General features: G+C 46.5%; 1 protein-coding gene across 1 annotated transcript in view; it reads right to left on the reverse strand.

Annotated features, from left to right (window-relative positions):
• Positions 1–27,952, reverse strand: part of STAB2 (stabilin 2) — a 166,892-nt gene that overhangs the window by 125,665 nt on the left and 13,275 nt on the right. The window contains exons 4-9 of the mRNA XM_045291191.1: positions 20,681–20,766; positions 18,848–18,917; positions 14,751–14,846; positions 11,768–11,893; positions 8,974–9,170; positions 6,482–6,615 (exon numbers count right to left, since the gene is read on the reverse strand). Coding sequence (XP_045147126.1) covers positions 6,482–6,615; positions 8,974–9,170; positions 11,768–11,893; positions 14,751–14,846; positions 18,848–18,917; positions 20,681–20,766 — 709 coding nt within the window. The remainder of the gene's footprint in view (positions 1–6,481; positions 6,616–8,973; positions 9,171–11,767; positions 11,894–14,750; positions 14,847–18,847; positions 18,918–20,680; positions 20,767–27,952) is intronic.

Here is a 27,952-nt window from a genome sequence, read left to right on the forward strand (position 1 = left end):
TTCTCAGCAAAAAGCCGGAAGGTGAAATTCACCAAGTGGCTCCTTGGTAGAAAGTCCTGGAGATCTGTTATCAAAAAACCCGACACTGAAAACTCTGTGGAGCACAGCACAACTCTGGCACACACGGCGATGCCACGAGGCAGGTTGCCTTGATGGCAACCGGTGTTCTCCGTGCACTATTGGGAGCATTCTCTACACGGATCCTGGATTTATAGAGCGAGGCCTGCGTCCACCCCTGTTTCTTCTCCAGTTCCAGTTTGAACCCCCTGGAGAGTGTCTCACATTGCCAAAAGTCGTCTCAGAAACTTTCAGCATTTATTTGGCCTGTCACGTAAAAATAGTTTGGCACCTGCCCATCTACCATCTGGGTGCTTCAGTGTATAAAGGGAAAAGCAATACCAGAGGGGCAAACGTTGGGCACCACTGCTCAATTCATGTGAGCTTTCAGTCATGTGCTAGCTTGGGGGGCATAAAAATAGTCTATGCTCTAACAAAGTGGAATATCAATTGTCTAGAAGATGTTCTCTGACCATGGGGGTGTCTTCAATCCTACCTCACCTCCCTCAGCCTGGGGCAGCCATCCCTGTGGGTCTTTAGACAATACAACACAACACAACACAACACAACACAACACAACACAACACGTGCTTTTAAGTGTTTCCCCTGTGCCAGGCAGTGCTGTAGACACGAGAGAGCAGAGAAACATGTTCATCTTAGAGATTAGATCGAATGGTGTACAGCGAACCCCCTCTGGTTAATACAAATATTTCCTTGGCCGGATGATACCACTTATGGGTTTAGCTATTATTCTACCCAATAAACTCACTGCCATCGAGTCAATGCTGACTCATAGTGACCCCTGTGGGTTTCTGCCACAGTGACTGTTTACAGGAGTAGAAAGCCCAGTCTTCCTCCCACACGCTACCCAATACTTGTGTGCTATGTTTAGCCACCAAGGTACCGAGGGCAGTGGGGAGAAGACCTGATTTGTAAAGCTTGCTAATTCTCATGGTGTAAACACTCCTGCCATAGCCAGTTTCAAACGACCAACTTGAAGCCAACCCGCTGGCAAAAGTCTTGAGTATGCGCTCCTCATCCCACACGTCGTGGGACTCTATAATTTCTGGTTCCAGCACATCACTGCCATCTACCAAAAATGATCTGACAGCTGGCTGCAATGGACAAGGTGCTGAGGAAATCAACCACCCTCCGGAGCCTGGAGACAGGTGAGACCCCAGCCACCGCCCAGGAGGAGATCCTTTCAGAGGGAAGCGGACGCTGTGCTGTGACTGCTTCTGTGTTGCTGTGGGTGGACCGTACTGCAGATACAACTCATGCTTGCGAGAGTATTCCAAAGTATGAGTATACACTTATTAATCTTGCTGTGTTCCTAAATAAGGCCCCATACCAAGGAGCTGTATTTTCAACCAGTTGATTGAATAAAGATTTCAGGGTCTCATCACCCCTTGCCTGCCTGGCCTGCTGCCATGACTTTCTATCCGATGGTTCTGTTCGTTTGAGACCTTAAAACTGTAGGCTGCATGACTGTGATGATAGCCTAGTTTGAGACGCCCTCAAGTCTACAGGATGCACAACTGCCAAACAGAGTGCCGGGCGCCCGTGCAAGGAAACGCTCAATGACACAGACCACATTCCGGATCAGGTGCAAGTGCTTCGTGTACCACGATCACCCGGCAAAGTGATCCTGCTCACCCTCAGTCCCACATCTGTCCTTTCTGATCACCACTGCGAATCCCAGCTGCGTTTCTAAGTTGTGGCGGATTTTTCTAGCTGTTAGTTTAATCGGGAATGCCCTCTCATCCCACATTCTACAGCTCAGGGCTGATCTGCTCCCAGCAATTCTGATCACTTGATTCTCCCCAGAGAGGCAGAGTGCTGCCAGGGCCTCCTACGTGTACTGATTTTACTCCGCTCCACCAAAGAAACCTCTGGACGGTGTCTCTACTGCTGGCTGGGACAATCTCCTGGAACAGCGCTCCCACCTTAATTGCATAACTGCCCAGGAGCCAGGACAGGGACTGATGGTGAATTGATTACTCACCACCTCCTCTTCCACTTCTAGGGGCCCTGGTGATGCCATAGTTACGCCTGGCAGCTAACCAAAAGTTTGTCACCCTCCTGAGAAGGATGTGGCAACCTGCTTCCTTAAACAGTCCAGCCACTGGGACTCTACGGGGACAGTTCTATGCTGTCCTACAGGCTCACCAGGAGTCACAATCTGCTTCATGACAATAAGTTTGACTCGGTTTTCCCTTGGTGGCCTACTGGGTTAGGCGTTCGGCTGCTAACCACAAGGTCAATAGTTCAAAGCCACCAGCAGCGCTGAGAAAAAGACATGGTTTTCTACTTGTGTAAAGATCATCTTGGAAACCCACACGGGCAGTCCCACGCTGTCCTTTGGGGTCACTATGAGTCAGAGTTGATTTGATAGCAGTGAGGTGGTTTTGCTTTGGTTTTGGGTTTGGTGCTAGGTCAGAGTGCTACAAAGATGATAAAAACAGGTACCCTGCACTTTCAGACCTCACATGCTGGAGATGGACCTGAAAACTAATAATCACAGCAATTTCATAAGGCACCGAGAAGGCGCCGTGGTTAACGTGGTTGATTGCTAACCAAAAGGTTGGTGGTTTGAACCCACCATCTGCTCTAAAGGAGAAAGTCGTGGCAGTCTGTTCTCATTAAGATTCACCTTGGAAACGACCTGGGGCAGTTCTCCTGTCTTATACTGAGCGCTTATGATTTGAAATGGATTCCACGACAATAGGTTTGATCAAGTTGCTTCGTCTCCTTGAGCTCCAGCTTCCTCATCTGTAGAACGGGTGGTTTATAGAAGGTAAATGCAAGAAGACAGCTAATCCACCGTCACCTTGAGCTCCAGCTTCCTCATCTGTAGAACGGGTGGTTTATAGAAGGTAAATGCAAGAAGACAGCTAATCCACCGTCAGACACAGGAAAACTCAATAGGTATCAGATGCTGATGACTATGGCGACCAGGATGGCGACAACAGCAGGAACGAGAGGTCCTGGTAATATAGAAGGAGGCCACGTCCACCCACAGAACATTAGGTTCCATCGTAAGTGCCACCATAGAAAATGAAGTAGGAAGTCGCGGGGGCAGGGAGGCAGACTTTTGTCTCAAGAAACCAGGGAAGGCTTCTAGGAGGAAGTAACAGTTCAGCTAATGATTGGAGGATAATGATGGAAGCTTTCATCCTGGCACCAAGGATTAGGACATCTTCTGCTGATGGACTCTTCCGGGTTGTGAAGAAGCCGTGGCTCTCACTCAGGGGTGGGTTGATACGGTCTGAAGACATTTCTGGTGGTCACAGCTCTGGGCAGGAGGTGTGGGGGCCAAGGTGCTCTTGATGCCATTGCTGGCAGGTGCTGGTGAGTCGATTCCGACTCATGGAACCCTGACAGCAGACTGAAACGTCCGTTAACTATCTGACTACAGATTATTTTCTGTTGTTAGGCACCATCTAGTTGGTTCTGAAGGACAGAAATCCTACTCACAACACAGGGGAGTGCAGTCTTCACCTCTGCTTCTCTGCATGAGCTCATTGTTGAAACCACTCATTGAAGATGCTCTTTGTATTCACCGGCTCTTGCCTTTCCCAAGCGTGATGCTCTTCTCCAGGGACCGACCCCTCCTGATCATATGCTCGCAGTGTGCTGCCAGCCTCACGTTTAAGGAACATTCTCTTTCTCCCAAGACAGACTTGTTTGTTTACTTAATAGTCTTCACCAGCAGAGTAATTCAGAGGTGCCAATTCTTTTTTGATCTGCTTCGTCTAGCTTTCATATGACTATGAGGTGATTGAAAATACCGTGGCTACTGGTAGCTAATGGGTAAACCAATCAAATTTATAGCCATCGAGTTAATGCAGTTCTCAACCTGTGGGTTGCGACCCATTTGGGGGTTGAATGACCCTTTCACAGGGGTCGCCTGATTCATAACAGTAGCAAAATTACAGCTATGAAGTAGCAACAACAATAATTTTATGGTTGGGGGGTGGTCACCACAACGTGAGGAACCGTATGAAAGGGCCACGGCATTAGGAAGGTTGAGAACCACTGAGTTAATGCCAAATCATAGTGGCGCTAGAGGACAAGGTGCAATATAGACGTCTTCAAAGGCTTGCCTCAGGGCCTCCGCTGCAGCCTCAGTATCAGAGGACAGAAGAGAAATGAAGACTTCCCCACGCTCAGTACTCCTACTTCCTCACTACTAGACCTCCCTCCTCAGCCCTTCCCCACCACCCAGGGTCCATGAAACTGCGGGAGCCTTTGGTTCAAAGATCCTTCTGCAGTGAGATGATCCATCTGACCCGTGTGAGGGATCCTTCCTGGGGAAGTATGGAACAGGGGACACAGGCGCCATTCCCCAGGTCTGATCTCTCGCTTATGTGGTTGCAGCGCATGATTCAAGCCTTGACCGTCACATTCATTTTGGCCAGTTGTAAAGGTCCCTCAGCCCTGGCAGCTCATCTCAGCAATATCAGCTCATCTCCCTGGCAGTACGTTACCCAGCAGCACTAAAGCCAAGGTTGTGCTTTTCTGAGGGATGTCAAGAAAATGCTAGTCTTAGACCAAGTAGGGCCTTCAATGCAAAGCAAAGAAGGTTATATTTCTTCCTGCACATGGGCATCCAGAGGATGTTAAGTGAGGAAAAACAGTTGACTATGTATTATAGAAAGAGCACCTGGACAGCTCTGTGGAGGTAGGTTTTTTGGGAAGGCAAAATGGGTACCAAGACTTGGGTTCTAACCTTGGGTTCGAACTGCCACAACTGAAAACAGGTTACCCAGCATCTTGCAACACAGCGTGTGGACTACAGCTGTATGCGGCTTCCAAAGGGCTTTCAGAAACGCTCTCTCACAAAATCCTCACAACAACCCTGTGAGGTAGATATTAGTTTTCCTCTTTTATTGATGCAGAAACTGAGGCCGGAGAGATGGTGTCACTTTCTCAAGGTCTTGCACTTCGAAGGTATGAGAGGGATTCATGGAGGAGACATGGTGGCCTAGTGATTAAAGCACTTGGCTATGAACTGAAAGGCCGGTGGTTTGAACCCACCAGCCATTCAGTGGGAGTAAGATAAGACAGGCTGCTTCTGTAAAACATCTCAGCATTGGAATTACTGAGGCAGCGTTCCTTACTCCCAGAGGGTTGCTACGAATTTGAATTGATTTGGTGGCAATGGGTTTGTTTTGGGGTGTGTGGTCATGTCTTGGGCTGCTAACTGCAAGGTCAGCAATTTGAAACCATCAGGTGATCTATGGGAGAAAGGTGAGGCTTCCGACTTCTTAAAAGGTTACTCTTGGCAATGAATGTACAGATGAGCTTTGCACAATTGATGTATGTATGGATTATGATAAGAGTTGTATGAGCCCCTAATAAAATGATTAAAAAAATATAAAAGAGTTATACTCTCAGAAACCCACAAGGGCAGTGCTACCCGATCCGATAGGGTTGCGATGAGTCAGAATCAACCCTATGGCAGTGAGTTTTTGGTTTTTTGTTTTGGGTGGGGAACTAACCCAGATTCTTGTGTGTGTTCGGTATAGGCTTACATAGTCGTTTAAGCTCTCAATTAATAATTTCCACACCAATTGTTCAGGGACATTGGTTACATTCTTCAAATTGCGTGAACAGTCTCCTTATTTCTCTCTGTTTTTCCTGTTTCCATTCATCGTGTTCCCCTGCCTCTTCTTATTCTCATCCTTATCTTGAAGTAACTCTTGACCGTTTGGTCACATCTCAGTGATCTTTTAAAGGAGCACAGCACTTAGGGTGGTACTCATCTGAGCCAATTTGTTGTTTAGCGAAAGGTGACCTTGGGGTTAGTCCTGATTCAAAGCTTGCAGGCTATCTCAGGGCAACAGTCTTAGGAAACCATCAGTCTCAACTAGTCTAGTATATCCACCACCACCCCTCCCCCGCCCCGCCACAGATCTTAAAACTCCCAATGTCCTCTCCTTTCCGCCGCCTCTACCTCAGGAATTTTCCTACAAGTATCTTTATTCACAGACAATCTCAAACCCAGAGTCCAGGAAACAACACTCCTATGCTTTCTCTAGTCTCGTTTTGTATCACTGACAGGTGATAGTTCATGATCAAGAAAACAGGCATATATGGTAATGGCCAACGCCTGGTCAGCTGGACAAACATTTGTTTTCTCAGTGGTTTCCTTGTCCCAGACTCCGACTATTTCAGACCAGGGCTTGCAGGCCAATATTCCAGAGTATTCTAATGACTGTTATAATGGAAATACTGTGGAGTGATTCATTGGGTTACACAAAGATTTATTGAGAACCCACTGTGTTCCTTGCATTGTGCTATGTTATATGGAGGTAGAAGGCTGCATGAGGCACATTTCTTACTGTTCAGGTACTTACAGCATTGACAGGCCACCACTTTATCCACTTTGAAAAGATGATGTGGAACTGAAAAGACTTACTCTGTTTGGCCTGGTGCGATGGTGGTACAGTTCGCATTCTTGTGACAGGAGTTATTTGATTCACAGATATCGATCATGTCGCACCCCACTCCAGGTACAAAATTGTGGAAATGTTCCTTACACTCACAGTGAGACTTCAAGGAAGAAAAACAAACAGGGCTCTTGTTAGTCACGTATGCTGACATTCATCTTTAGTTAATGGCTTTATTCTGCTATAAAGACTAACTCAGCGGGTTAAAAGATTTACCCTAAAACATCTAAGTACTCAAATGTGGAAATTATATTGACCTATCTATGTCATCTTTTGGGAAGTTCAGACATTTTGTTTTCAAAGTTTAACTCTTCAGTCTAACCTTTGGCTTCCTGACTCCATAATTCTTGGTTTTAGGCTGTCTACAGGCAAGCAGAGATTGAGGTTCAGATGGAGATGTGGTTGACCTTGAACTGTGGCTTTCAACCGAGGGTCTCAACCCAGGGACACTGAGTAATGTCTAGAGACCTTTCTGAAGGTCCCAACTGGAGGGTGTGGTGCTGCTGCATTTGTGAGACCAAGGAAGTTAGCCTGTGCTGTGCACGGCGGCCTCCACAACGAAGATTGGGCCCCTGGAGTCATCGCTATGACTCAGAAAGGAAGACATCCTCTGGAAGAGTGGGGTGCGTGACTGCTGTGAGAACAATGCAGGTTTCTAGGCCTTGAAAACCTGCCTTTGGGCCCCGTTTTAAAGAAACAAAGGCCATTTTTATTTTAATCTCATTCTCAAGACCAGAAGGAGCTCTGTTGGTGTAGTGGGTTGGGCTGCTAAGCTCAAAGTCAGGAGTTTGAACCCACCAGCTGCTCCGAGGGAGAAAGATGAAGCGTTCTGTTCCCATACAGATTCCCTGCCTCAGAAACTCACCGGGACAGTTCTACTCTGTCCTGTAGGGATGCTATGAGGTGGAATCGATTTGATGGCAGTGGGTTGACCAAGTCTTGGTGCTGGGATGTAACATGCCCTTCTCCCTAAGGGTCTTCATGTTGAGGGTGAGAATTCAGCCCCCTGCAGTGCTCTTTGCTCTTTGGGGTAGGGTGGGGGTAATAGGCTGATTTTCTGCAGGAGCTTCAGTAATGTTCTCCCTGGGGTGCTGACTAGCCCTCAGGGCATCAATGACTGTGTTTGGGTGGTGTAATAAGACCTTTAGTCCTACCCACATAACATCGTCCTTCTGGAAGGTTGGTCTCTTCCCCATAAGGCTCAATGACCAGCCATGGATGCAGTGGGCCCCCACTCAATGTTTGATGATTCAATGAGGTCTGAGGCAATGGTCTCTTTCAACTGGTTGCTCAGCAAGATTCTCCCAATCAGGCTGACTTTTCCTGGTGGGACTGTTGGATAAGCGTTGGACTGCTGACCACAAGATCAGCAGATGAAATCTACCAGTGTTGGACAGCAGTTCAAACCTCCCAGCTGCCCCGCAGGGGAACGATGAGGCTATCTGCTCCCATAAAGATCCACAGCTTCCAAAAACCGATACAAGGTTACTATGAGTGAAACTCGACTTGATGGCGCTGGTTTTGTTTTTATTACGTATTTAAAACAAGAAGTCAAGGTGGGCAACCCAGGCCATGAGATGACTTACAGAGGCAGGGTCTCTTTCCTGAATAGGCTCCCTGCTCCCGACACCCTGTCAGGGCTGCCTGACATGTAATCCCTTTCCATTCCTTCAGGTCATTTGTTTTTCTTCCCCTTGGCTGTTGTTCTAAGAAAGAGGAGCTGATACCAAGGGCTCAAGTAGAAAGAAAATGTTCAGAAAGGATGATGGCAACATATGTCCAAGTGTGCTTGATACAACTGATGTATGGATTGTTATAAAAGCTGTAAGAGCCCCCAATAAAATTTAAAAGAAAAAAACACACTGAAAAAAATCCCCTTTTGAGATGGGAAGAAATCAAGGAGAATCAGAGATAGCAGGGAAAATTAGCTCTGGGTTAACCTATGATGTGGTTAACAGTTAATGCAACTTACCTGGGGTTCTTTTTTGTAGATTTTGTCATAGACTGCGATTGAAGAGAACATGCCAAACCCAGCCAGGCCCGTTGCCGTGGAGCCAGTTCTGACTCCTAACAGCCTGATGTGGGGTTTCTGGCTGTCAACCTTTATGCAAACAGCCAGGCTCCTCTTTCTCCCACGGGCAGCTGGTAGGTTTGAACTGCTGCCCAACACCAAGCCCATAGCGTGCCACCTGGGCTGCTTAGAAGAGAACATAGAGTAGCTAAGCTTCCGCTGGAAGCTGGGAGCATGTGAGTTCAGAGGAGGAATTGGAAGAGAGGTGGACTGAAGTCTGAGGGATATGCGGCAAATGTGTGTGTGTGTGTGTGTGTGTGTGTGTGTGTCAGCACGAGTCCTGGGAGAACAAGCCAACATTGAGCAGCAAGTGGGAGGGTGGGGACACCAATGGCACCATGTTAGTTTTAATGGATGTTCCATTTCCCCTAACACACCTCAGGCACGCACCTGTCCAGGCCCATCATACTTGCACACGGTTGACTTGGTAGGGCAGTCTCCAAAGCTCACTTGGCAAGGGTCTACTGGTAAGCACACTTGGCCATCCCCACGGTAGCCTTCTTCACAGGTACAGCTGTGCTGATTGGGTCCCAGGTATGTACAGCGAGCATGAAGGTGGCAGATGTTTTGTGAACATGGGTTGATGGCTTGAGAGACAGACAGAACAAGGGACAGTCATCACACTCAGGGATGGGATAGAAAATCACGGCGCATCAAACTCTCAGATGCAACACAACAGAAAAGGAACATTTCTTTCATCTCACTTTACCACTCTCAAGAGCTCTGGTGGGGTAATGAGTTGCAAGCTGGGCTGCTAACCAAAATGTCAGCAGTTCAAAACCACCAGTCACTTTGCAGAAGAAAGTTGAGACTTCTGGTCCCATAGAGATTTGCAGCCTCAGGGACCCGAAGCAGCAGCTTTCCACTGTCCTCCAGGGCTGGTCTGAGTGAGAATTGGCTGTAGCAGGGAGTTTGATTGGGTTTGGCTCTATGACTCTCACCTCCCTAAATATTTTATATGACGTCATCACCGCTAACTCCAAGGGAGGCAACTCATCTACCCAGAGGTACCTTGGAGGTAAAGCCTGGTGATCGGCTTCTAAAAGGTCCCAGCCTTGAGAACCCCTCGGGGGAGGAGCTCTACTCTGCACACCCGAGGACACCACAAACCAGCATTGACTCGAGGGCAGCCATCAACAACACAAGAAATTCTAGCTACAAGTATTGTGCTGCTGTACAGCTTCCCATGTTTTATATGGGATTAAATATAAAAGAGTTTGAGGGAAAGCACTAGTGTTTATAAGTACAAGGGGCTACCCCCCAAAATCTGGAATTGTGCTGGGCAGAACAACGGAGCTTTCTCAGTACACATTTTTCCTGCTAGGTGAGCATCAAGCAACTCGTTTTGAGTTAGTGCACCCAGTAGCATTGCCTGGGAAGGTTCTCTTTGGTCATCGTGAATTTTTTCATAAAAGCAGTTTCATTTGAACCTTGGTTTTTTTTTTTTTGTGAGGGCTAATTTAAGAGAACAGCATGCGGCTATGAAATTTTGTTGCTGCAGAAATTTGTGATGTTGAAAGCAGATTACAGGACAGTGCTATGGCAAAAACTCAAGTGTACAAGCAGTATTTTTTTGTTTCACAAAAGGTGAAATGTCGATGGATGACAAACCTCATTCTGGACGTCCGTCAACTTTCTGAACGAATGAAAATGTCAACTCAGTAGTGCATTTGGAGGTCATTCCACTAGATCAGACTGTTAATCAAGCTTCCTATTTAGAGATTCTGAAAAGATTGTGTAAGAGTGTGCAACAAAAAGGCTTGGTTTGTGGCAGACAGAGGACTGGTTTTACCACTATGACAATGCACCTGCTCACACAGCCATCTCAGTGAGACAGTTTGGGGCAAACAACAGCATCCCTCTCTTGCCCCACACACCTTACTCACATGACCTCACTCTGTGCGACTTCTTTTTGTTTCTGCAAATGAAGAAGGACATGAAAGGACAGCAATTTGATGACTTAAAAGAGGTGAAAAAATGAGGGCGGTGCTGTCAACCATTCAAACAGATGAGTTTGAACACGGTTCCAAGAATGGACTTGTAGATTTGACCAATATATTAAGTGTAATGGAGAATACTTTGAAGGTGATAAGTTGTTTTGTAAAAAAAATTTAAATACATAGCTTTAAAAAAATTCCATTTTGGGGGGACTCTTTATAATATATGTTATATACAATACATAATACATATCAATATATAAAAGGAACCTGATATATTATCGATGCTATATAAACATATACTATATGTGTTATCCCTGGTGGTGTAGTGGTTACACTTTGGGCTGTGATCCACGTGGCCAGCAGTTCAAAACCACCAGCAGCTCTGTGGGATAAGACTGGGCTTTCCACTCCCATAAAGAGTTAGAGTCTTGGAGATTCACAAAGGGTCTCTGTGAGTCAGTCAGTCAATTGCAGTGATGTTGGTTCATATAATATATTAAAAATATATAAATGTAATACAAATATAAATCTATAAATATATATTACATTAGAAATATTATATATATATTCAATTCTTACATATAATCCTCTAAGATCAAGATAACTATTGTCCCTGTTTGATAAATAGGAAAGCTGAGGAACAGGAGGTTTGCAGAATTTTGTCTGGGGTTTGAACCCATGGAGTCTGGCTCTAGAGTCCTGAATCTTAATGAGTACACAGTACATCCTCTCATAAAATGAATGGGCATGGAAAGGAAAAAGAAAAAGTAAGAAAACGAAAGAGGAAGCACTATATTTCATGCTAATATCAATTTACTAAAAAACCCACTAACCTCACTGCCATCGAGTTGATTGTGACTCACAGTGACCTTATAGGACAGGGCAGAACTGGCCCTATGGGTTTCTGAGGTTGCTGCAATGCCTTCTGGGAGTAGAAAGCCTCATCTCTCTCCTGTGGAGTAGTTGGTGGGACTGAACTGCTGACCCAACTCGTAACCCACCACACAGGAGGTATAAAAATCTTCCTATGCACTTTCATAATAGAGAAATTTCCTGGTATTTATTGAACTAGCACCACAAAATGAACATTTTGCTCGGCACTTTACAAATATTCTACTCAATTACACACAGAAACAGAAATGACCATGGTGTTAGGACGGGAAAGACTGGGAGGGTGTCTTCCTCTTGTGAAATGATCTCGAGATCACTTATAATAAAAATGGGTGCATCTGACCCAGACTCACGCGCGCAGTGGGCTCCATCGCCTCGGTAACCGGGAAGGCATTTGCACTGCAGTCTGGCTTCATCTTCACCGGAAGGTGCGCATCTAGAATTTTCCGGGCAGAGCAAGGCCGCACATTCGGGGAGGGCTACAGAGGAAGACGCATTACAGGACCGGCATCAGGTGACTTAAGTAGCATCTACAGACATCCTTTTATCATGAAAGTATTGGAAGGGCCTTTTTTATCCTTACAGCCTTATTATCAGCATTCAAACATACAGGGTGTACAGTCCACCCGGTCTTCAATTCCCATTCCTAAAACAACCAATGGACTGTGTTCCTATGTGGGTGCGTCTCCATGACTTTTAATAAAATGAAACCTCGTTACAATACCCAGCAACGTGCTTTTTAGTTTAACCACCCATTGAGGCAGTCTCCATCTGTCCTCACTGCCCAATACTTCGCAATGGAGTTGCTGCCGAGGCAGCTGCCGAGAAAGTGAAGGAAGTGTTATGCTGCGTGCAAAGTGAGTGAGCTCGGTTGATGTGGGTTCATGGGTGCTGATCAAAGATATTAAGGTCCTGAGTCATATGAGAGGGATAATTTATTGCTCACAGCACCATACAGTATCCAGAGTAACTTTGGGTCTTGTACTAGTTCTCCCAGCCCCATAACCCTTAGGCCAATGGGAAGAGGGCCCTTGACCCCTGAAGGCCCAGTGGCTTGCATTCAAAGAGAGGAATCCTGATCTTAGGGATATCTGTCATTTTAAAATTTCATTTTAAGGAAAGTGTGTATTGACAGTTAGGATCCAGGCAAGAAACAGAAGGCACACAATGAGTTTAACAAGCCACATTGAATACCCCCATTCTGTTCCTGTGGATCTGCCTCTCACTACTAAACCATGATAGTCATGGTTCAGTCAGAGAAACCTAATCCACAAGGTTATAAGCAACACACAGATGATTCAATAGATGATACCATCTATCTGAGTCCATGAGGGATGGGAAAATTTCATTTATTTAGCTGCTAACCAGGAGGTTGGCTGTTTGAGTTTACCTAGATGTACCTTGGAAGAAAGGACTGGCGATCCACTTGTGAAAAAAATCAGTCATTCACAGCCCTATCATCAGGAGGCCAGGACTCAGAATCGACTTAATGACAATGATTTTGGGGTGCTTTCAACAACATGAGCTCAGACTTGTAAAATTGGAATCTCATCCAATTCTTTCATCTTGCAGACCGGGCAGGATAACATTTAGAAGTTAAATTAAACCAGGATTCTGTCACAGGTATAGTGCTCAATCTCTTAATCTGTGTGCCTCTCAGCTCCACTTCAAGCCCTCTACTCTAAGCTCTAAGAGTCCCAGTGGCTTAGTGGGCTGCTCACCTCAAGGTGAGCAGTTCAAAACCACCAGCCAGACCGAGGGAGAAAGATGAGACTTGGTCTCTCAAAAAAAGAGCGACCATTTCAGAAGCCTTCAGAGGCAGTTCTACCCCACCCTGTTGCGGTCAGGAGTTGTCAAGTTGGTTCCAACCCACAGGGACCCTGTGCACAACAGAATGCCTGGCCCTGCGCCAGCCTCACCATGCTTCTTAGGTTTGAGCCCCTGGTTGCAGCCACTGTATCCATCCATCTTGTTAAGGATCTTCTTCTTTTTGACCGGCCCTCTACCAAATCCCTTTTCCAGGGACTGTTCTCGGCTGATAACATGTCTAAAGGATGTGAAACATGATATCCTGCCCTATATTGCCAATGTGAGTTGGAATCAACTCGATGGCAGTGAGTTTGAGTGTTTTTTGTTTGTTTGTTTTCTGTATGTTTTGCTCTAGTGAATTGAAGCAGCCCTGGTGGCATAGAGGTTACACATTGCAAGGTCATAAGCTTGAAACCACCAGCCACCACTTGGGGGAGAGACAGGGTGCTCTATTCCCATAAAGCATTACAGTCTCGGGAACTCACAGAGGCAGTTCTACCCCCCTGCCCTATAGGGTCACTATGAGTGGGCATGAATTCCATGGGAGTGAGTTGAGTGCCCTGGACTCCTTTAGCATTTCTCTCTAGTGAGATGATAAATTTTGCCAGCAGAGGGCGAAAGAGCACCATGTATGAAGAAGGGGCTCCACTTGGATGTTGGCTTGCTGCAGCTGCATTGTGCAGGTGACACCCTGTGCTTATGTGACACCCTGTGCTTCTGAACCTCTCCCTTCCCTTCTCTTCCATCCCATTTTCTCTTCTTCCCCTCCTTTCCATCTTCTTTCATCCCCCCCGCACCCCCTTACATACCCACCCCCACACCCCCACACCTTCCTCTTTTTCAGTTCTGATCTCCTTTGGCAAAGCCTTCGATAGGGCATCTCGGTCTTAGTACACGCACCTACCACCTGTCTGCCAGGGGACGCAGCAGTCAAGAGATCAGAAGACGTGTTGCATGGGATAAATCGGCTGTACAAATTGAACAGCAAGGATGTTACTTTGAGGACTAACGTGTGCCAGACCCAAGCCCTGGCATTCTCCACTGCTTCTTATGCAGGTGAAAGTGGGGCACTGGATACGGAAGATGGACGGAGAATGGATGCATATGATCTGTGGTGCCGGCGACGAATATTAAAAGTGCCATGGACTGCTCAGAGGACAAATCGACCTGTTGCTGGAAGAAGTAAAGCCAGAGCGCTCCTTAGAGGCAAGGCTTCTTACACACTACGAGCATGTTGTCAGGAGAGACCAGTCCTCGGAGAGGGACATATGCTGGTAAAGTGGAGGGGCAGCAAGAAAGAGGAAGGCCCTGAAGGAGAGGGACTGACACAGTGATTGCAACCATGGGCTCAGGCACAGGAACCATGGTGAGGAGGGTGCAGGGCCGAGGCGTATTTCGTCCTGTGGGGCATCAGGTCACTGTGGGTCAGAACCGACTCGATGGCACCTAGAACCAAGCACCAAGCGGCACATGCACACACAGTTGGAACGCAGATGTCATTGCTGTTGGCTCAGCGGCAGGACTTACGCTCGCTACAGTTGGTCCCGGTGTACGCGGAGTCGCACGCACAGGCCCCGTTGCCGTGGATTCCACTGTTGCACTGTCCATGGACACAGTTGCACACTGAGGACAGAAAACGGGGATCCTCATTACCAGGCACAGACTTCTTCCAGAGTCTGGAAGGATAGTTTTCCCTGAGAACCCGCATGATCATGTGGGGGAAAACCAAGGATTCAGACGTATGCAGAATCCCCTGGGGGTCTTGCCAAAATGCAGATTCTGAATAATTGTATCTGGGGTAGGAAAGCAAGTTCTCAGCCACGAGATGAACTTGAACAAACTGGTTCAAAGCCCCGGGTGGAAGTCCTAGAGACCTGGTCCGAATCGTGGGTTCATTTTCTTTCTATTAATCTCAGTTTCTTTATGTATAACATATGGACAAGGGCGTCTGCCTTATGGGATTGCTCTTGAGTTAAAGGAGATAATGTACATCAGACAGGGGTGGAGACGATTGGTCCATGAACCACCTAAAGCCCCCAAAATCATCAAGACCAGTGAGCACCAGACATCTCACCACTGAGAAGCAGTTCCGGCATCACATTAAGGGTGAGCTAATGAACTATTCAACAGTATGGCCCAAGGATGATGTTGTTAATATGCAAATGGCCCTTGGCAGGAAAAAGGTTCCCCAGCCCTGAGTAAGGCATACTTGGTACATCAAGTGTACTGCGGTTCCTTTCTCTGAGTTACTTTACCTTTGGCTTTTTCAACCAAAAAGTTAACTTAATGCCTCACTTGTATTAACCTGTCACGCTTAAAGGAGAAACGCTATTGTTGACCCCTTCACCGTGGGTTAGATGGACTCTGGGCTAAGAAATCCTGTTTCCAGAAGGACAGGGCAATGCAGGCTTACAGAGGAAGTCCAGAATGGTAGCTAGTAACTCTGCCAGAATTTCTAGTTTGAGAGAGATGCTGTCCCAGTCCAGGATAGACACCTTCTGGACGGACAACGGAAGGTTCTTGAAATGAACGGTCAGCATTTTAGCCTCCAGTTTGTGGCTCGTTTATAGCAAGATTTCATGGCCAGGATGGGTCACCAGCATCTCACGTCCAGCTCTCTGAAAGGCAGGCTGTACCCGTTTTCTGCAGCTGCTCTAACAAATAATCACGCACTTAGAGGTTTGAAATAATATAAATCTACTCTTATTTTATGGTTTTGGAGGTCCAAATCTCAAATGGGTCTCCCTGGGCTCAAATCAAGGTATTGGCAGACCCCAGGACCTTCAGGAAGGCTCTAGGGGGGATCTATTTCCTTGTCCTTTGCAGCTTCTCAAGGCCAACCACCCTCTCTGGTTTGTGGTTCCTTCTGGGCATCATGAAAGTCAGCCCTGTTGGGCTGAGCCCCTTTCTGAATTCCACTTTGCCATGTAACTTAACGCATTAACCGGTTCCTGGCAGGTGGGCATAAGCCAATCTAACACAGCTCAGGTGAAACACACTGAAGAAGATACAACTGCTTAGATACCTAACTGAACCCCAGACATGTCGTTGTGAGGTGCCATCGAGCTGGTTCAGACCCATCGCGACCCGAGGCACAACAGAAGGAAACACTGCCCGGTCCTGCTCCATCCTAGAGTTGTTCCTGTGCTTGAGCCCACTGTTGTAACCACTGCCTCAACCCATCTCATTGAGGACCTTCCTCAGGTTTGCTGCTCTTCCGATTTACCGCATGATGTCCTGCTCCGGGACTCCTCAGGAAAGCCAGGATTAGTTTAAAGTATCCTAATCATCTACTGACGCCCCCAAGTCCTGCATTCGTTGTCTATGATGCCTCTTCCCTCTGAAGGGGCCTGGTGGCACAGGCCTTCAAGCGTGTGTGATTGCGAACTGCAAGGTCAGTATTTTGAACCCATCACCTGCTCCATGGGAGAAAGGTGTGGCAGTGTGCCTTGTAAAGATTGGGTCACTATGAGTTGGATTAAACCACAGCAGGACACTGTTTTGGTTCAGGCTGTTATTGGGGTTTGTCTGGATTCTAGCATTGTACTTGATCTCCCCATTTCCAGTTTCTTACCTTTACATTCCACCCTCTTCATTTGGTTCGCAGTTGGCCTCAGGATGACAGTCCCCAGAGTAGCCTGGTGACTTCCTATTTCTAACCAAATGAAATCTACATCCTCAATTTGGCAAACTGGACCCCAAGATTGAAAATAAGTTTTTCAGGTTTACCTTCTACCATTTCATTATTTACATGTTAGGGGACAAGCACAATGTGCTAGCCCACCCTTCTTCCATTAAAACACTTACCATATATACTTGAGTATAAGCCGACCTGAATATCAGCCGAGGGACCTAATTTTACCACAGAACTGCATTAAAAATGTGCTGGAAAAACTGGGCTTATACACGAGTTTATACGGTACTATGTCCAGGGCACTGTGCTAGCCACGAGCGAACCAATAGAAACAAGACAAAGCTCTTGCCCTCCAGGAGCACACAGTTTGCTGGTATAAGAAAACAGCCAATCACAACACAGTGTGATAAATGCCAGGGCATGATGGACCAATGGAAGGAAGTTACCCAGGAAGAGGTGAAGCTGGGATCAATGGAAGGAAGTTGCCAAGGAAGAGGTGAAGCTGGGACCAATGGAAGGAAGTTGCCCAGGAAGAGGTGAAGCTGGGCTGGTCCAGGCACCTTGGGTGCTGTCATGTGGTCCATGGAAGGAAATTTTATATGTATATATATCTCAAACCCATTGCCTTCAAGTCCATACTGATTCACAGAGACCTTATAGGACAGAGTAGAACTGACCTATAGGACTTCTAAGACTGAATCTTTATGGAAGCAGACCGCTGCATCTTTCTCTCATGGAGCAGCTAGTGGGTTTGAACCGCTGACCTTCTGGTTAGCAGCCTTTTAACCACTGAGACACCAGGGCTCATTCCTATGTGTACACAGGATCATAATTGCTGCCCATATTTCCAGTTCTTTGGGAGGGGGCATCTAATGCTGCCCAGCTTGGGATTTCTATCACTTATCTACCAAGGAGCCCTGTCTGGTCCTGTGAAGATTTCCCGTCTCTGGAACCTTAAGGAGCAGTTCTTTTCCGTCATGTTGTATGGCTGTGAGTTAGAATCTGCTGAATGCAGGAGGGTTGGCTTAGTTTTGGCTCAAGGGCCCCATTTGGTAGATACCTGAAATGCTGCACTGCTTCGGGACTCAGGCTCTGGAATCCTATAGACCTGAGTTCAAATCCCACTTCTGCCCCTGGAATAGTTTCATGACGTTGGACGTTCTGTTTCTTCAACCATGGAATGGGGAGCCCAGCTCAATGAGCTGTGAGGATCTAACGAGTGTATGCCTCCGCACACTCCTGTCAGGGCACACTGATTGCTCAGCAGAGGCCAGCCATTAGGATGAGCAAGATGTGATTGTGGGAGGCACTGATGGGGATTCGTGATGGAGAAGGGGGCATGGGCTGTGCATTCTGTCTTAATCACAAGGCACTAAGCTGGCTAGGGCATGTGGCAGGGGAGATGACAGCCCTGGCTTCTCTAGCTCTGAATCATCCCTAAAGTCATCAAGAGGCTGCGCCGGCAGCAAGTTAGAATAAATGTTAAAAAATAAAGCTGTTCGACTTCGCGACAACACTGCCCCCTCTGTGGACTCACTCCTCATTTGGATGAAACGCTGGTCCCCAGTGGACGCCCAGATGAAAAGATCTGTAAATTCCCTTAGTCCTCCTTACCAAAGGGCAATGACCAGATATCACTGTGCCATTCACTCACTCCTTCATTCACTCTTAGGTGACTTGCTTACTGTTGGGTTGCCTTTGTCCTCCCCCAAGACTCAGTCCCATTGAATGTTTTGCTTCACGCTGCTAAGCGTTTTGTTATGATGTCCACGAATGAGGCCAGGATCCTTTCTGTTGTATGGATGGGTGAGGAAGGCTATGGAAGGTTACATAGGTCACAGAGCCAGTGGAGTTGGCTTCAAATTCAGGCCAGTCTGATTTTAAAAACTATTCATGCAATCATGAAGTTCTAGAGCAGCATTGCCCAATGTAGTAGCTATTGTATTTCCCCCTCTTACCAACATATTGATGACTCAAAAATTAGACTTACCTGACGAACAGTTTGGTCCAAATAAGTTGTCATCAGCGCAGGCTTCACAGGCTGTTCCTACAAATCCTCCCTACAAAACACTCCAGGTAGATGACACTTGGCCAAACATGGTCTCATATGCAACCTAGCTAGCCGCTGGATGCCTGACTGGTTGTGATAGTTAGGTTTTGTGTTAACGTGACTGGGCTAGGATGCAGTAGTTCAGCAGTTGAGGTCTCTCCCATGATGTGATCTAATATAATGTAAACAATTCCATGCTGGGATCTGGTGTGAGCAGCCAAGCAATTGTGGGAAGATTGGGGTGGCGTGCAACCCCTTACTCAGTTCACAGACCTGAAGATGTATCTGCAGGGGTGTGACCTGCTTCAGATATAAGCAGATAAGGTAGAGAGCTCCTTTTCTTCTTTGCCTTTGGCTGGTCTGGATCCTGCACCTGGCTCAGCAACCTCTGGTTCTTTGGAGGTGAGCCAACTTGTCATATTGCCCGTCAACCCTGGGAGCCATCAGAACCTTGCATTGGACCTAGCAACTTTGGATTCATCCAACATCTTCCTGCTTCCTGGTTCATCAGCCCCTACAGCAGCTATAGGAGTCAGGAAAAACCTCCAGCTTAACATGTGACCCGTGGACTTGAACTGGACGGGAATGACCCAGTTCTATCACGTGTGGGCCATTTCTTGATGCAAATTCCCTTCTAGGTGCATGCATATGTAAGCACCCCCGGTTTTGCTTATTTAGGGAACCCAGGTGTGCCCACCGGTCCCCTGCTCAGCTTTTGTTCCCCAAGCATCTCTTCCCCTTGCCTTTTCCGAACCTCTTTCTTTTGGTTTCCTTATTTTGTCTTCGCTGTGCTACTGTGTGTCCATTAATTCCTCTGTCCCTTTTCACTAAGGGTCTGCAGCGCAGCAGAAGCGAGCCGCTTTGTCAGGGCAAAGGTGCAAAGAGACAGCCAAGGATGAGAGATGTGGCACCAGCTCTCCGCAAGGAGAGAGATGCTTTCAGCGAGCACTGCCTGTCCTCCAGAAGTCTTTCTGTGTATTTCACCCCCACCCCCCAGACCCGGACTGCACAGCAAGTCACCCTCATGAGTGAACAAAGAACTTCTACAGCTGCAGGACTAGCCCTTCCCAAAGGGTGCCGTGGGCTGCACCAACGAGTGGTCAGCCAACAGTGACGGTGACCAGCGGTAACAAGACAGCCATTTCGAGTTTCACAAAGGCACAAATGTGAGCTCATTTCAATTGAGCCCCAAGCATGATTGCGGAGACATTAATAGCCAGCTTCCAGTGGAACATAATTAAGGCTGAGCAGTGAATTGAGTGTGAGCATATAAGGAGGCTTCAAGACATTTCCTTATCTTTCAAGTCCCCTAGGAGCCCTGGTGTCATGGGGGTTCCAAGATGGGCTGCTGGTCTCCAGCTCTGCAATCCCAAACCCTCAGCATCTCTGAGGCTTTCTGTTCCATAGCAAGTAGCAAGGTCAACTCAAAACCAAGCTCCTTGCTGTTAAGTGGATTTCGACTCTTAGTGACCCTATGGGGCAGGGTAGACCTGCCTCTGTGGGTTCCAGAGACAGTAACTGTTTATAGCAGTAGAAAGCCTCGTCTTTCCCTCCTTCGTAGCGTTACTATGTCAAAAACCCACAGGGGCAGTTGTACCCTGTCCTACAGAGATACGGAGTTGAAATCGCTTCAGTGGCAGTCGACTTGGTTTTGAGTTTAATTCCATTTGTCTGTGGACGTCTTGAAGCCCCTTGTCTAGGTGTTTAAGGAGGAGCCCCAGGCCAGCAGAGAGGTGGCAGCGTCAGAGAGGGAGAACGCATTTCTGAACTTACGTGGCAGGAACAGCTTCCGTGGCCTTCCATGCCTTCAGCACAACTGCCTCTGCCGTTGCAGGGGGACGAGGCTCCTCCGGGGCACTCTAGGGAAGTAGACCGCGCAGATGTTGTCACACGTGACTGGACTCAGGCTTTCTGTAAGGCTGCATGCAGCACCTTCTACACCCCAGTCAAGGAGTCCTGGTGATGCTGAGGGTTAGGTGTTGGGCTGTAAACTGCAAGGTGGGTGATTCAACCCCAAAACCATGCCTTGGGAGAAAAATGAGGCTGTCTGCTCCTATAAAGATTTACAGCTTCAGCATCTCTGTAGACCAGTGGTTCTCAACCTTCCTAATGCTGCGACCCTTTAATACAGTTCCTTGTGTTGTGGTGACCCCCCAACCATAAGATTATTTTCGTTGCTACTTCATCACTGTCATTTTGCTACTGTTATGAATTGGGCGACCCCTGTGAAAGGGTGGTTCAACCTCCAAAGGGGTCGCGATCCACAGGTTGAGAACCACTGCTGTAGAGGGTTTCTGTGAGTTGGAATCAACTTGATGGTGGTGGGTTTGGGGGTATATGGCAGTTAAGAGCTTGGCTGACACAAGCAGTTTGTGATCAGCTACTCAGCTAAAGGCTGGCTGTTCCAACCTGCCCATAGCCTCCATGGAAGAAAGACCTTCTGAAATGTTTCTATAAAGATTATGGCCAAGAAGACCCTCTGGAGCAATTGCTCACTGCATACATGGGGCTGCATAAGTTGGGGCAACTTCTTGGCAACTAATAACAAGAACAGCATGTGCCAGTTGGGAATCTCTGGATGGTGCCAATGGTTAATGACTCAACTATTAACTTACAGGTTGGAGGTTCGAATCCACTCACAGGTGTCTTAGAAGACAAGTCTGGCAGTCTGCTTGCCCTACGTCAACCCTTCAAAGCCCTGTGGAGCACAGCTCTCCTCTGACACACGTGGAATTGCCGTGAGTCAAAGTCAAGTTGATGTTGGTGCCCAACTGGCTCCTAGTGTCTTATTGGGCCTTTGGGGACTTTGCTCAGTCTTGCAATGCTGTCAGGATTCACGATACATTGACAAACCTTGGCCGTTTCCCTTCAGAAGCTAGAAAGTAATGCACCTCCATTAGAAGGACAGAACTCCTTAACAATACCTGTAGCTGGAATGTGGGCCTGCTCCCTCCAAAGGGAGAGAACAATCTAGAATCAGAAGACCTTCCTTCATCTGGATCTTTCCAGAAGATCTCTCCCCCAAACCTTGCCTATAAAACACTCCTTGACCTATGGGGTGCGGAGGCCGATTTTGTCTGCTGCTCTCAATCCTTGGATACTCAGCTCATCGCCATTGAGTGGATTCTGACTCACACCAACACCATAGGGTGGAGTGGAACTGCCCCTGTGGGCTTCTGAGACGGTAAATCTTTATACTAGCAGAAAGCCTCAACTTTCTTTCATGAAGTGACTGGGGGTTTTGAACTGCTGGCCTTGCAACTAGCAGCTCAATGCATAACCCACAATGCTATCAGGACTCCTTGGATTTTAGTATTTAATGATACTCTTGATCTACCTTTCACTATTGTCTCATGAATTGGCATGCTAGTGACAGGCTGCCCAAATCACCCTCAAATTGTGTGAACAATGACAACTGCTCTCTGGTCTTATATGCCAGTTAGTGTAGTAGTCTCCAGGGATGAAGATATATTAATATATTAATCATTATGTACTATCTGTATATAAACTATTAATATATTGAGAGATAATTATGAATGTATAATATGATCTAATAGGCAAGATAGATTATAAGCAGGTAAATAATAGTGCACTGGACACTGTAATAGAAAGCATCAGGGTATCATATTTTTATTACTTGTGATACACTCACTAATAATCCAACTAAATCATTCCCATCATAATCTCTTGGGATTGCTATTGCTGCTGGTTAGCAGACCAGGAGATTACAATTCAGAGAGGTCCTGTAACCTCAAAGTCTCCATTTGTGATGTGCAAAGCTGGGAATTTAGCTCAGCCCTTAATTTAGCTCAGCTCCCCCAAAGCCAGTGAGGTGTGCAGGGTAGTGATGTGGCCCTTAGAATCAGACCATTGGATCTGCCTTGGGAGACACCCATTAAAAAAGATTCATTAAGCAGGAGTGTGAAGCCATTATTGAACCAAACCCATTGCTTCAGATTCATAGCAATAGAATGGATGGTGGGTTTGAACCAACCATCGTTTGATTAGCAACTGTGTGCTTAACCTTCGGGCTCCTTTTCATCGACCACTAACTACCCATGCACTGTGGCACCAAGGGCTGCAGGGTCAAGTGCCATCTCCAAGACGGGCCATGGACAGGACTGCTGTGGTCCATAGCATTTTCTTTTTAAAAAATCATTTTATTGGGAGCTCGTACAATTCTTATCACAATCCATCCATCCATCCATCCATCCATCCATCCATCCATCCATCCATCCATCCATTGTGTCAAGCCCATTGGTACATTGGTTGCCATCATCATTCTCAAAACATTTTCTTTCTACTTGAGCCCTCTATTTCCCCCCCTCTCTCCCCGCTCCCTCCTCCCTTATGAACCCTTGATAATTTATAAATTATTATTTTTCATGTCTTATACTGTCCGGTGTCTCCCTTCACCCATTTTTCTGTTGTCCTCCCCCCAGGGAGGGGGTTATATGTAGAGCATTGTGATCGGTTCCCCCAGAGCATTTCCATTGGTTGGTTTTCTTCCTGCTCCGGCTTAGTCTGAAAACGGCTGACGCGTGTTCAACAGCGTGTTGTTGTGATTGATAGTGCCGTTGAGCTGGCCCCACCTCGTAGCGACCTTACAACAGAAGGAAACACCGGTCCTGCGCCATCCTCACAGTCGTTTGAGCCCATTGTGACAGCCGCTGTGTCAGTCCATCTTGTCAAGAGTCTTCCTCTGTTTCTCACGGCCTCATCTGCTTTAACAAGCACCATGTGCTTTTCCACCGACCGGCCGCAGGGATAATGTGTCCAAAGTATATGAGATGAAGTCTCACCATCCTGGCTTCTTACGAGCATTCTGGTTGTACATCTTCCAAGACAGACTTGTTTGTTCCTTTTTTCAGTCCATGGTAATGTCCATATGTATTTTTTGCCAGCATTATAATTCAAATGCATCAATTTTTCTTCTAGCCTTAGTTTGATGGTGAGAGGATAGTCTTTTCAAGAAATGGTGCTGGCTTAATCATAGTCCTAATCTAAGAACACGTAGTTCTTATAACATGTCCCTGCTCAATACCTGCCCTTATGAAACGTTCCCTGAAGCTATGAGTCCTATAGCAAAGTGTGGTGAAGAAATCAGATGGTGCCTGGCTAGCTGAAAGAATACCATCTGGAATCTTAATGGCTTGTCTTAAAACAGGCAACCCACTAAGTGAGATGTCAGCTAAATCCACACAAAAGAAGCACACCAGCCTGTGTGATCCAAGGAATGTAAATAATAAAACCCAAATTTTCAGGAGGGAATGGTATCAACCCTTAAACTGAGAATCCTCAGTTTTCAAAGGCTATGGATAATGGTGGAAGCCCAAAATCCATTTGCAGTGTCCTCATATACATTAAGCCTCTGGTGAATCCCCTATGACCATTGACCAGGGATCTGAATGGCCTTGCTATCAGACAATGTGCATTGTAGAGTGGATTATTTCAGCTGTAGTTAGATTAAAATGTACCACCTTGCAATTTTATCTCCCTTTTGACCCATTTGAAATTTGTTCTGGTTTTTAATATTTTTCTATTTTCTTTTAGACTGAAATATTTCTGTTTCAGTTTATCATTTTTTGGTATGTCTTTCTGTATATGAAATCCAGGATAGCTAAATCTGTAGAGACAATAACTGGATTAATAATTCCCTAGTGGCATGGCAGGGGAAGTTTCGGGAAATTGGGAGCTACCAACAAAGAGCACAAGAAAGAAGAAAATGTCCTAAAATTGATTATGGTGATGATTGCACAACTCTCTCTACTATTATTGAACTATTGACATATGAGTTATATGTCAATAAAATGATTAAAAAATCAAATGTGCTGAAGGTTCAAAAAGAATGAAATGGCACTGGAATAATTAGGGAACCATATGTAAAAGGAAGTGAACCTTGAGCCATAGCTCACACCATATGGAAAAGTTACCTGGAAATGGGCAAAAAGTCTAAATCTAACCCCTAAAACAATAAAACTTCTAGAAGAAAAAATTTATGACCTTAGACTTGGCAAAGATTTTTAAGTGCAATTCAAAAACACTATGCGTATGCAAAGCAAACATTGATATATTTGACCCCATCAAAAACAAACAAAAACATATCATGCGCTCTGAAAGACACTGCTGCATTGATTGTGGTGATTGTGAACACTTGCTTAGAGTCGTCCAAGGTCACCGAGCTCAGGAAGGTCGAGAGGAAAGAAGCTGACGGAGGTAGCAATTGTAGAACTGCGCTCGGTCTGACTGAATTATGGATGATTGCAATGTCTATAAATGTGACCTTTTAAAAACGGTCACAGAGCTGTACCCTAAAAAGAGTGAATTTTACTGCATGCAAACTATGCCTTAAAATGAATGAGTGGCAAATACCCTACTAGAGCATATTCTTCAAGATAAGTCTTCAAAAGGTGCTCAGAGTCCCTGTAAATGATTCCTTACGCTTTCTTTCTATATGAATCCACAAAGTTTCCTTTTCTACTGTTTCTACTTGCTTGGAGCGAGAATACATTCAGGTACCAGTCTCAGAAAAGGCTATTAAAAAATACACTGTCAATTTGCCAATGCCTGGCCTCAAATTTCTCTTTCTTTTCATCTGCATGATTTCATATTAGTACAAGAAAATCAGGGCTCAGCAAGCATGCCTTCAATCCAAAAACCATTTAGTAACTTGTTGACCCTTCCATGGGCCGGCCCGTGATCTTCGAGATGTTCCTTGGCTTTTGTTTGGTGCTGTCATTTCTTACTATTATTGTCGTTAGTAACAGTGATGCAGAACCCAGAGAGAATGTCAATCACATTACATGGATGATCTCACTGTATTTAATCTAGTCAGTAGCCTAATGAGATGGCTATTATTACCATTTTACAAGGGACATGGAGAAACCCACTGTCACTGAGATGATTCTAACTCATGGTGAGCCTATAGAGGGTTTTTGAGACTATACATCTTTATGAGAGCAGACAGCGTTATCGTTCTCCTTCGGAGTCCATGATGGGTTTGAACTACCAACCTTGTGGTTAGCAATGCCGAACCCACAGTGTCACCAAGGCACAGAGAAGTGAAGTGATATTAAGCTCAGAAACAAGAAATTCTCCCCCAGCTCTGTCTGGCTTTATAGGCTAACTAATTGAACGTCTCCATATGGGCTGCTTAGTTTAGGTGGCTTGACATGTTTTTTCACAAGCCATTCATTTCATTCATTAAGTAGCCAAGTAATTAAGTTCACACTCATTGAGGGCCGCCGAGTATTTTCCTAGCTGCACACTAAAGGGCTACAGTAGTTAAGAGCAGGGCTGTTAACCAAAAGGTCAGAGGTTGGAGCCCACCAATCCCTCTGCAGGTGTCAATAGGTCAGTTGCTTCCATGGACATTTACAGCCTTGGAGCCCCTATAGGGCAATTCTATAGGACCCTATAAGATCACTATGAGTAGGACTAGACTCAGTGGCCATGGGTATGCAGGATGGAAAGGGGCCTGCCTACACCACTTTAGTGGTACACGTCTGGGCTTGTTTCAGCAGGGGTGCCCCCTGCATCCCTTTCTTTGAAATGGGCAGCCTGCAAACCCTGGAGAGCCTATGACTGTGCTGGGCTGAGAGCCATCTACTGGATGGAAAACTCTTCTGGGGAATTCCAGGAGCCTTCACACCACATGTTCTGCAAGGGACACGAGACTTTCCCTTTATTAGAGCTTCATCCTGGTCCAGTCTGCCTCTCCCCCAGTTGCTAATGGTCAAGGTGAATACTTGCCTTCCCTGTATTCTTGAAGGGAGAGGTAGACAACTGTGGGAAGGCAGGTAATAGACCTAGAGACCCAAGCTATGTAAAGACATGAGATGCACAGCAATGTGCTTACAGGCCTCGCTCTTGTTGAGATAGCCCTGGTTTCATCATCTGGCTGTATCCTTGGAGCTTCCTTTCCTCAGACAAACTCAAAGTCTCAGTGTCCTCCTCTGGGCTCCCAGTCCCACCTGCTATTACTTTTTCTTGTTAGCTTTTGTCTGGGTCTCCCTCACCTGTGAGCTCTTCGGGGCTAGAAACTGGATCTATCATATAAGTGCTTCTGTGCAGCATAGACACTGGTGATCAAGAAATGTTTGATTTTTATGAGCTGGTCAACCCTGGAAGGAACTTTGGCAAAGGGGTGGGTGGAGGAATGTGGGGTATGAGGAATCCCAGTTTTATGATCTCGCTGCAATTAAGTGTAGCAAATGATGAAATTGACTTCTCTGTTTGTTACATAAAAATCTCTGTACCGAAGCGTAAACGACTTTCCTGCATCTCAGATCCTTTCCCATCATCTCTGTTGCTCCCACTAGTTGGCCCTGAATCAGTGGATTCTGGTTCACGCGCCTCCCTGTGCCTCAGAGTCAAACTCTGTTCCATAGGGCTTCTGACGGCTGGATTTTTTTTTTTGAGCTAGGTTTCCAGACCTTTCTTCCTAGGCACCTTTGGGCAAACTCTGATTGCCAGCTTTCTGCTTCGCAGCTGACCAGTTTAACACTTGCATGACCCCATTACCTCTGGCCCCCCCCCTTCAAACAAAAGATGGTAAAATTGACATTCTCAGCAGCCACTCCGAATGAGCGTTCGCAGAATTTGCTCTCGTGGCACATTTCCAGGGCATTGTGAGGTCAAACAGCTGATCAGCTGTTTTATGTCATGATCACATTTCCCTTTGGCCAGCACTACTCAGGTGGTCCCTTACGCAGGAGGAGACTCACCATGATTAGCTGTCAGCAAATCATGGCTGTTCCGCTTCGGTAAAGGAAGATAATCAACTTCCTGCCCAGCGAGAGGCCAGGGAGCTCCCTCGACCTCGCTCTCCCTCAAGGAACTCTGCAGGCGCCTCTCGCATGCCACCATCTTTGTTTAAGAGCGAGGCTGACGGTGCTAGGCAGAGAACACGTCCTGGGTGCCATGTATAGCTCTGGTTGGAATTGTCTGCCTGGGAGGTTGATGTGGAATATGCTCTCGATGCGAACTCAGGATTCTCTGCCATTCAAAGAGAAAAGGGATGTGCCTAAGAGAGTGTGGTTTCAA

Source organism: Echinops telfairi, unplaced genomic scaffold (genome assembly GCF_000313985.2).
Source record: "Echinops telfairi isolate 266 unplaced genomic scaffold, ASM31398v2 ScPeMD7_2;HRSCAF=8, whole genome shotgun sequence".
NCBI lineage: Eukaryota > Metazoa > Chordata > Mammalia > Afrosoricida > Tenrecidae > Echinops > Echinops telfairi.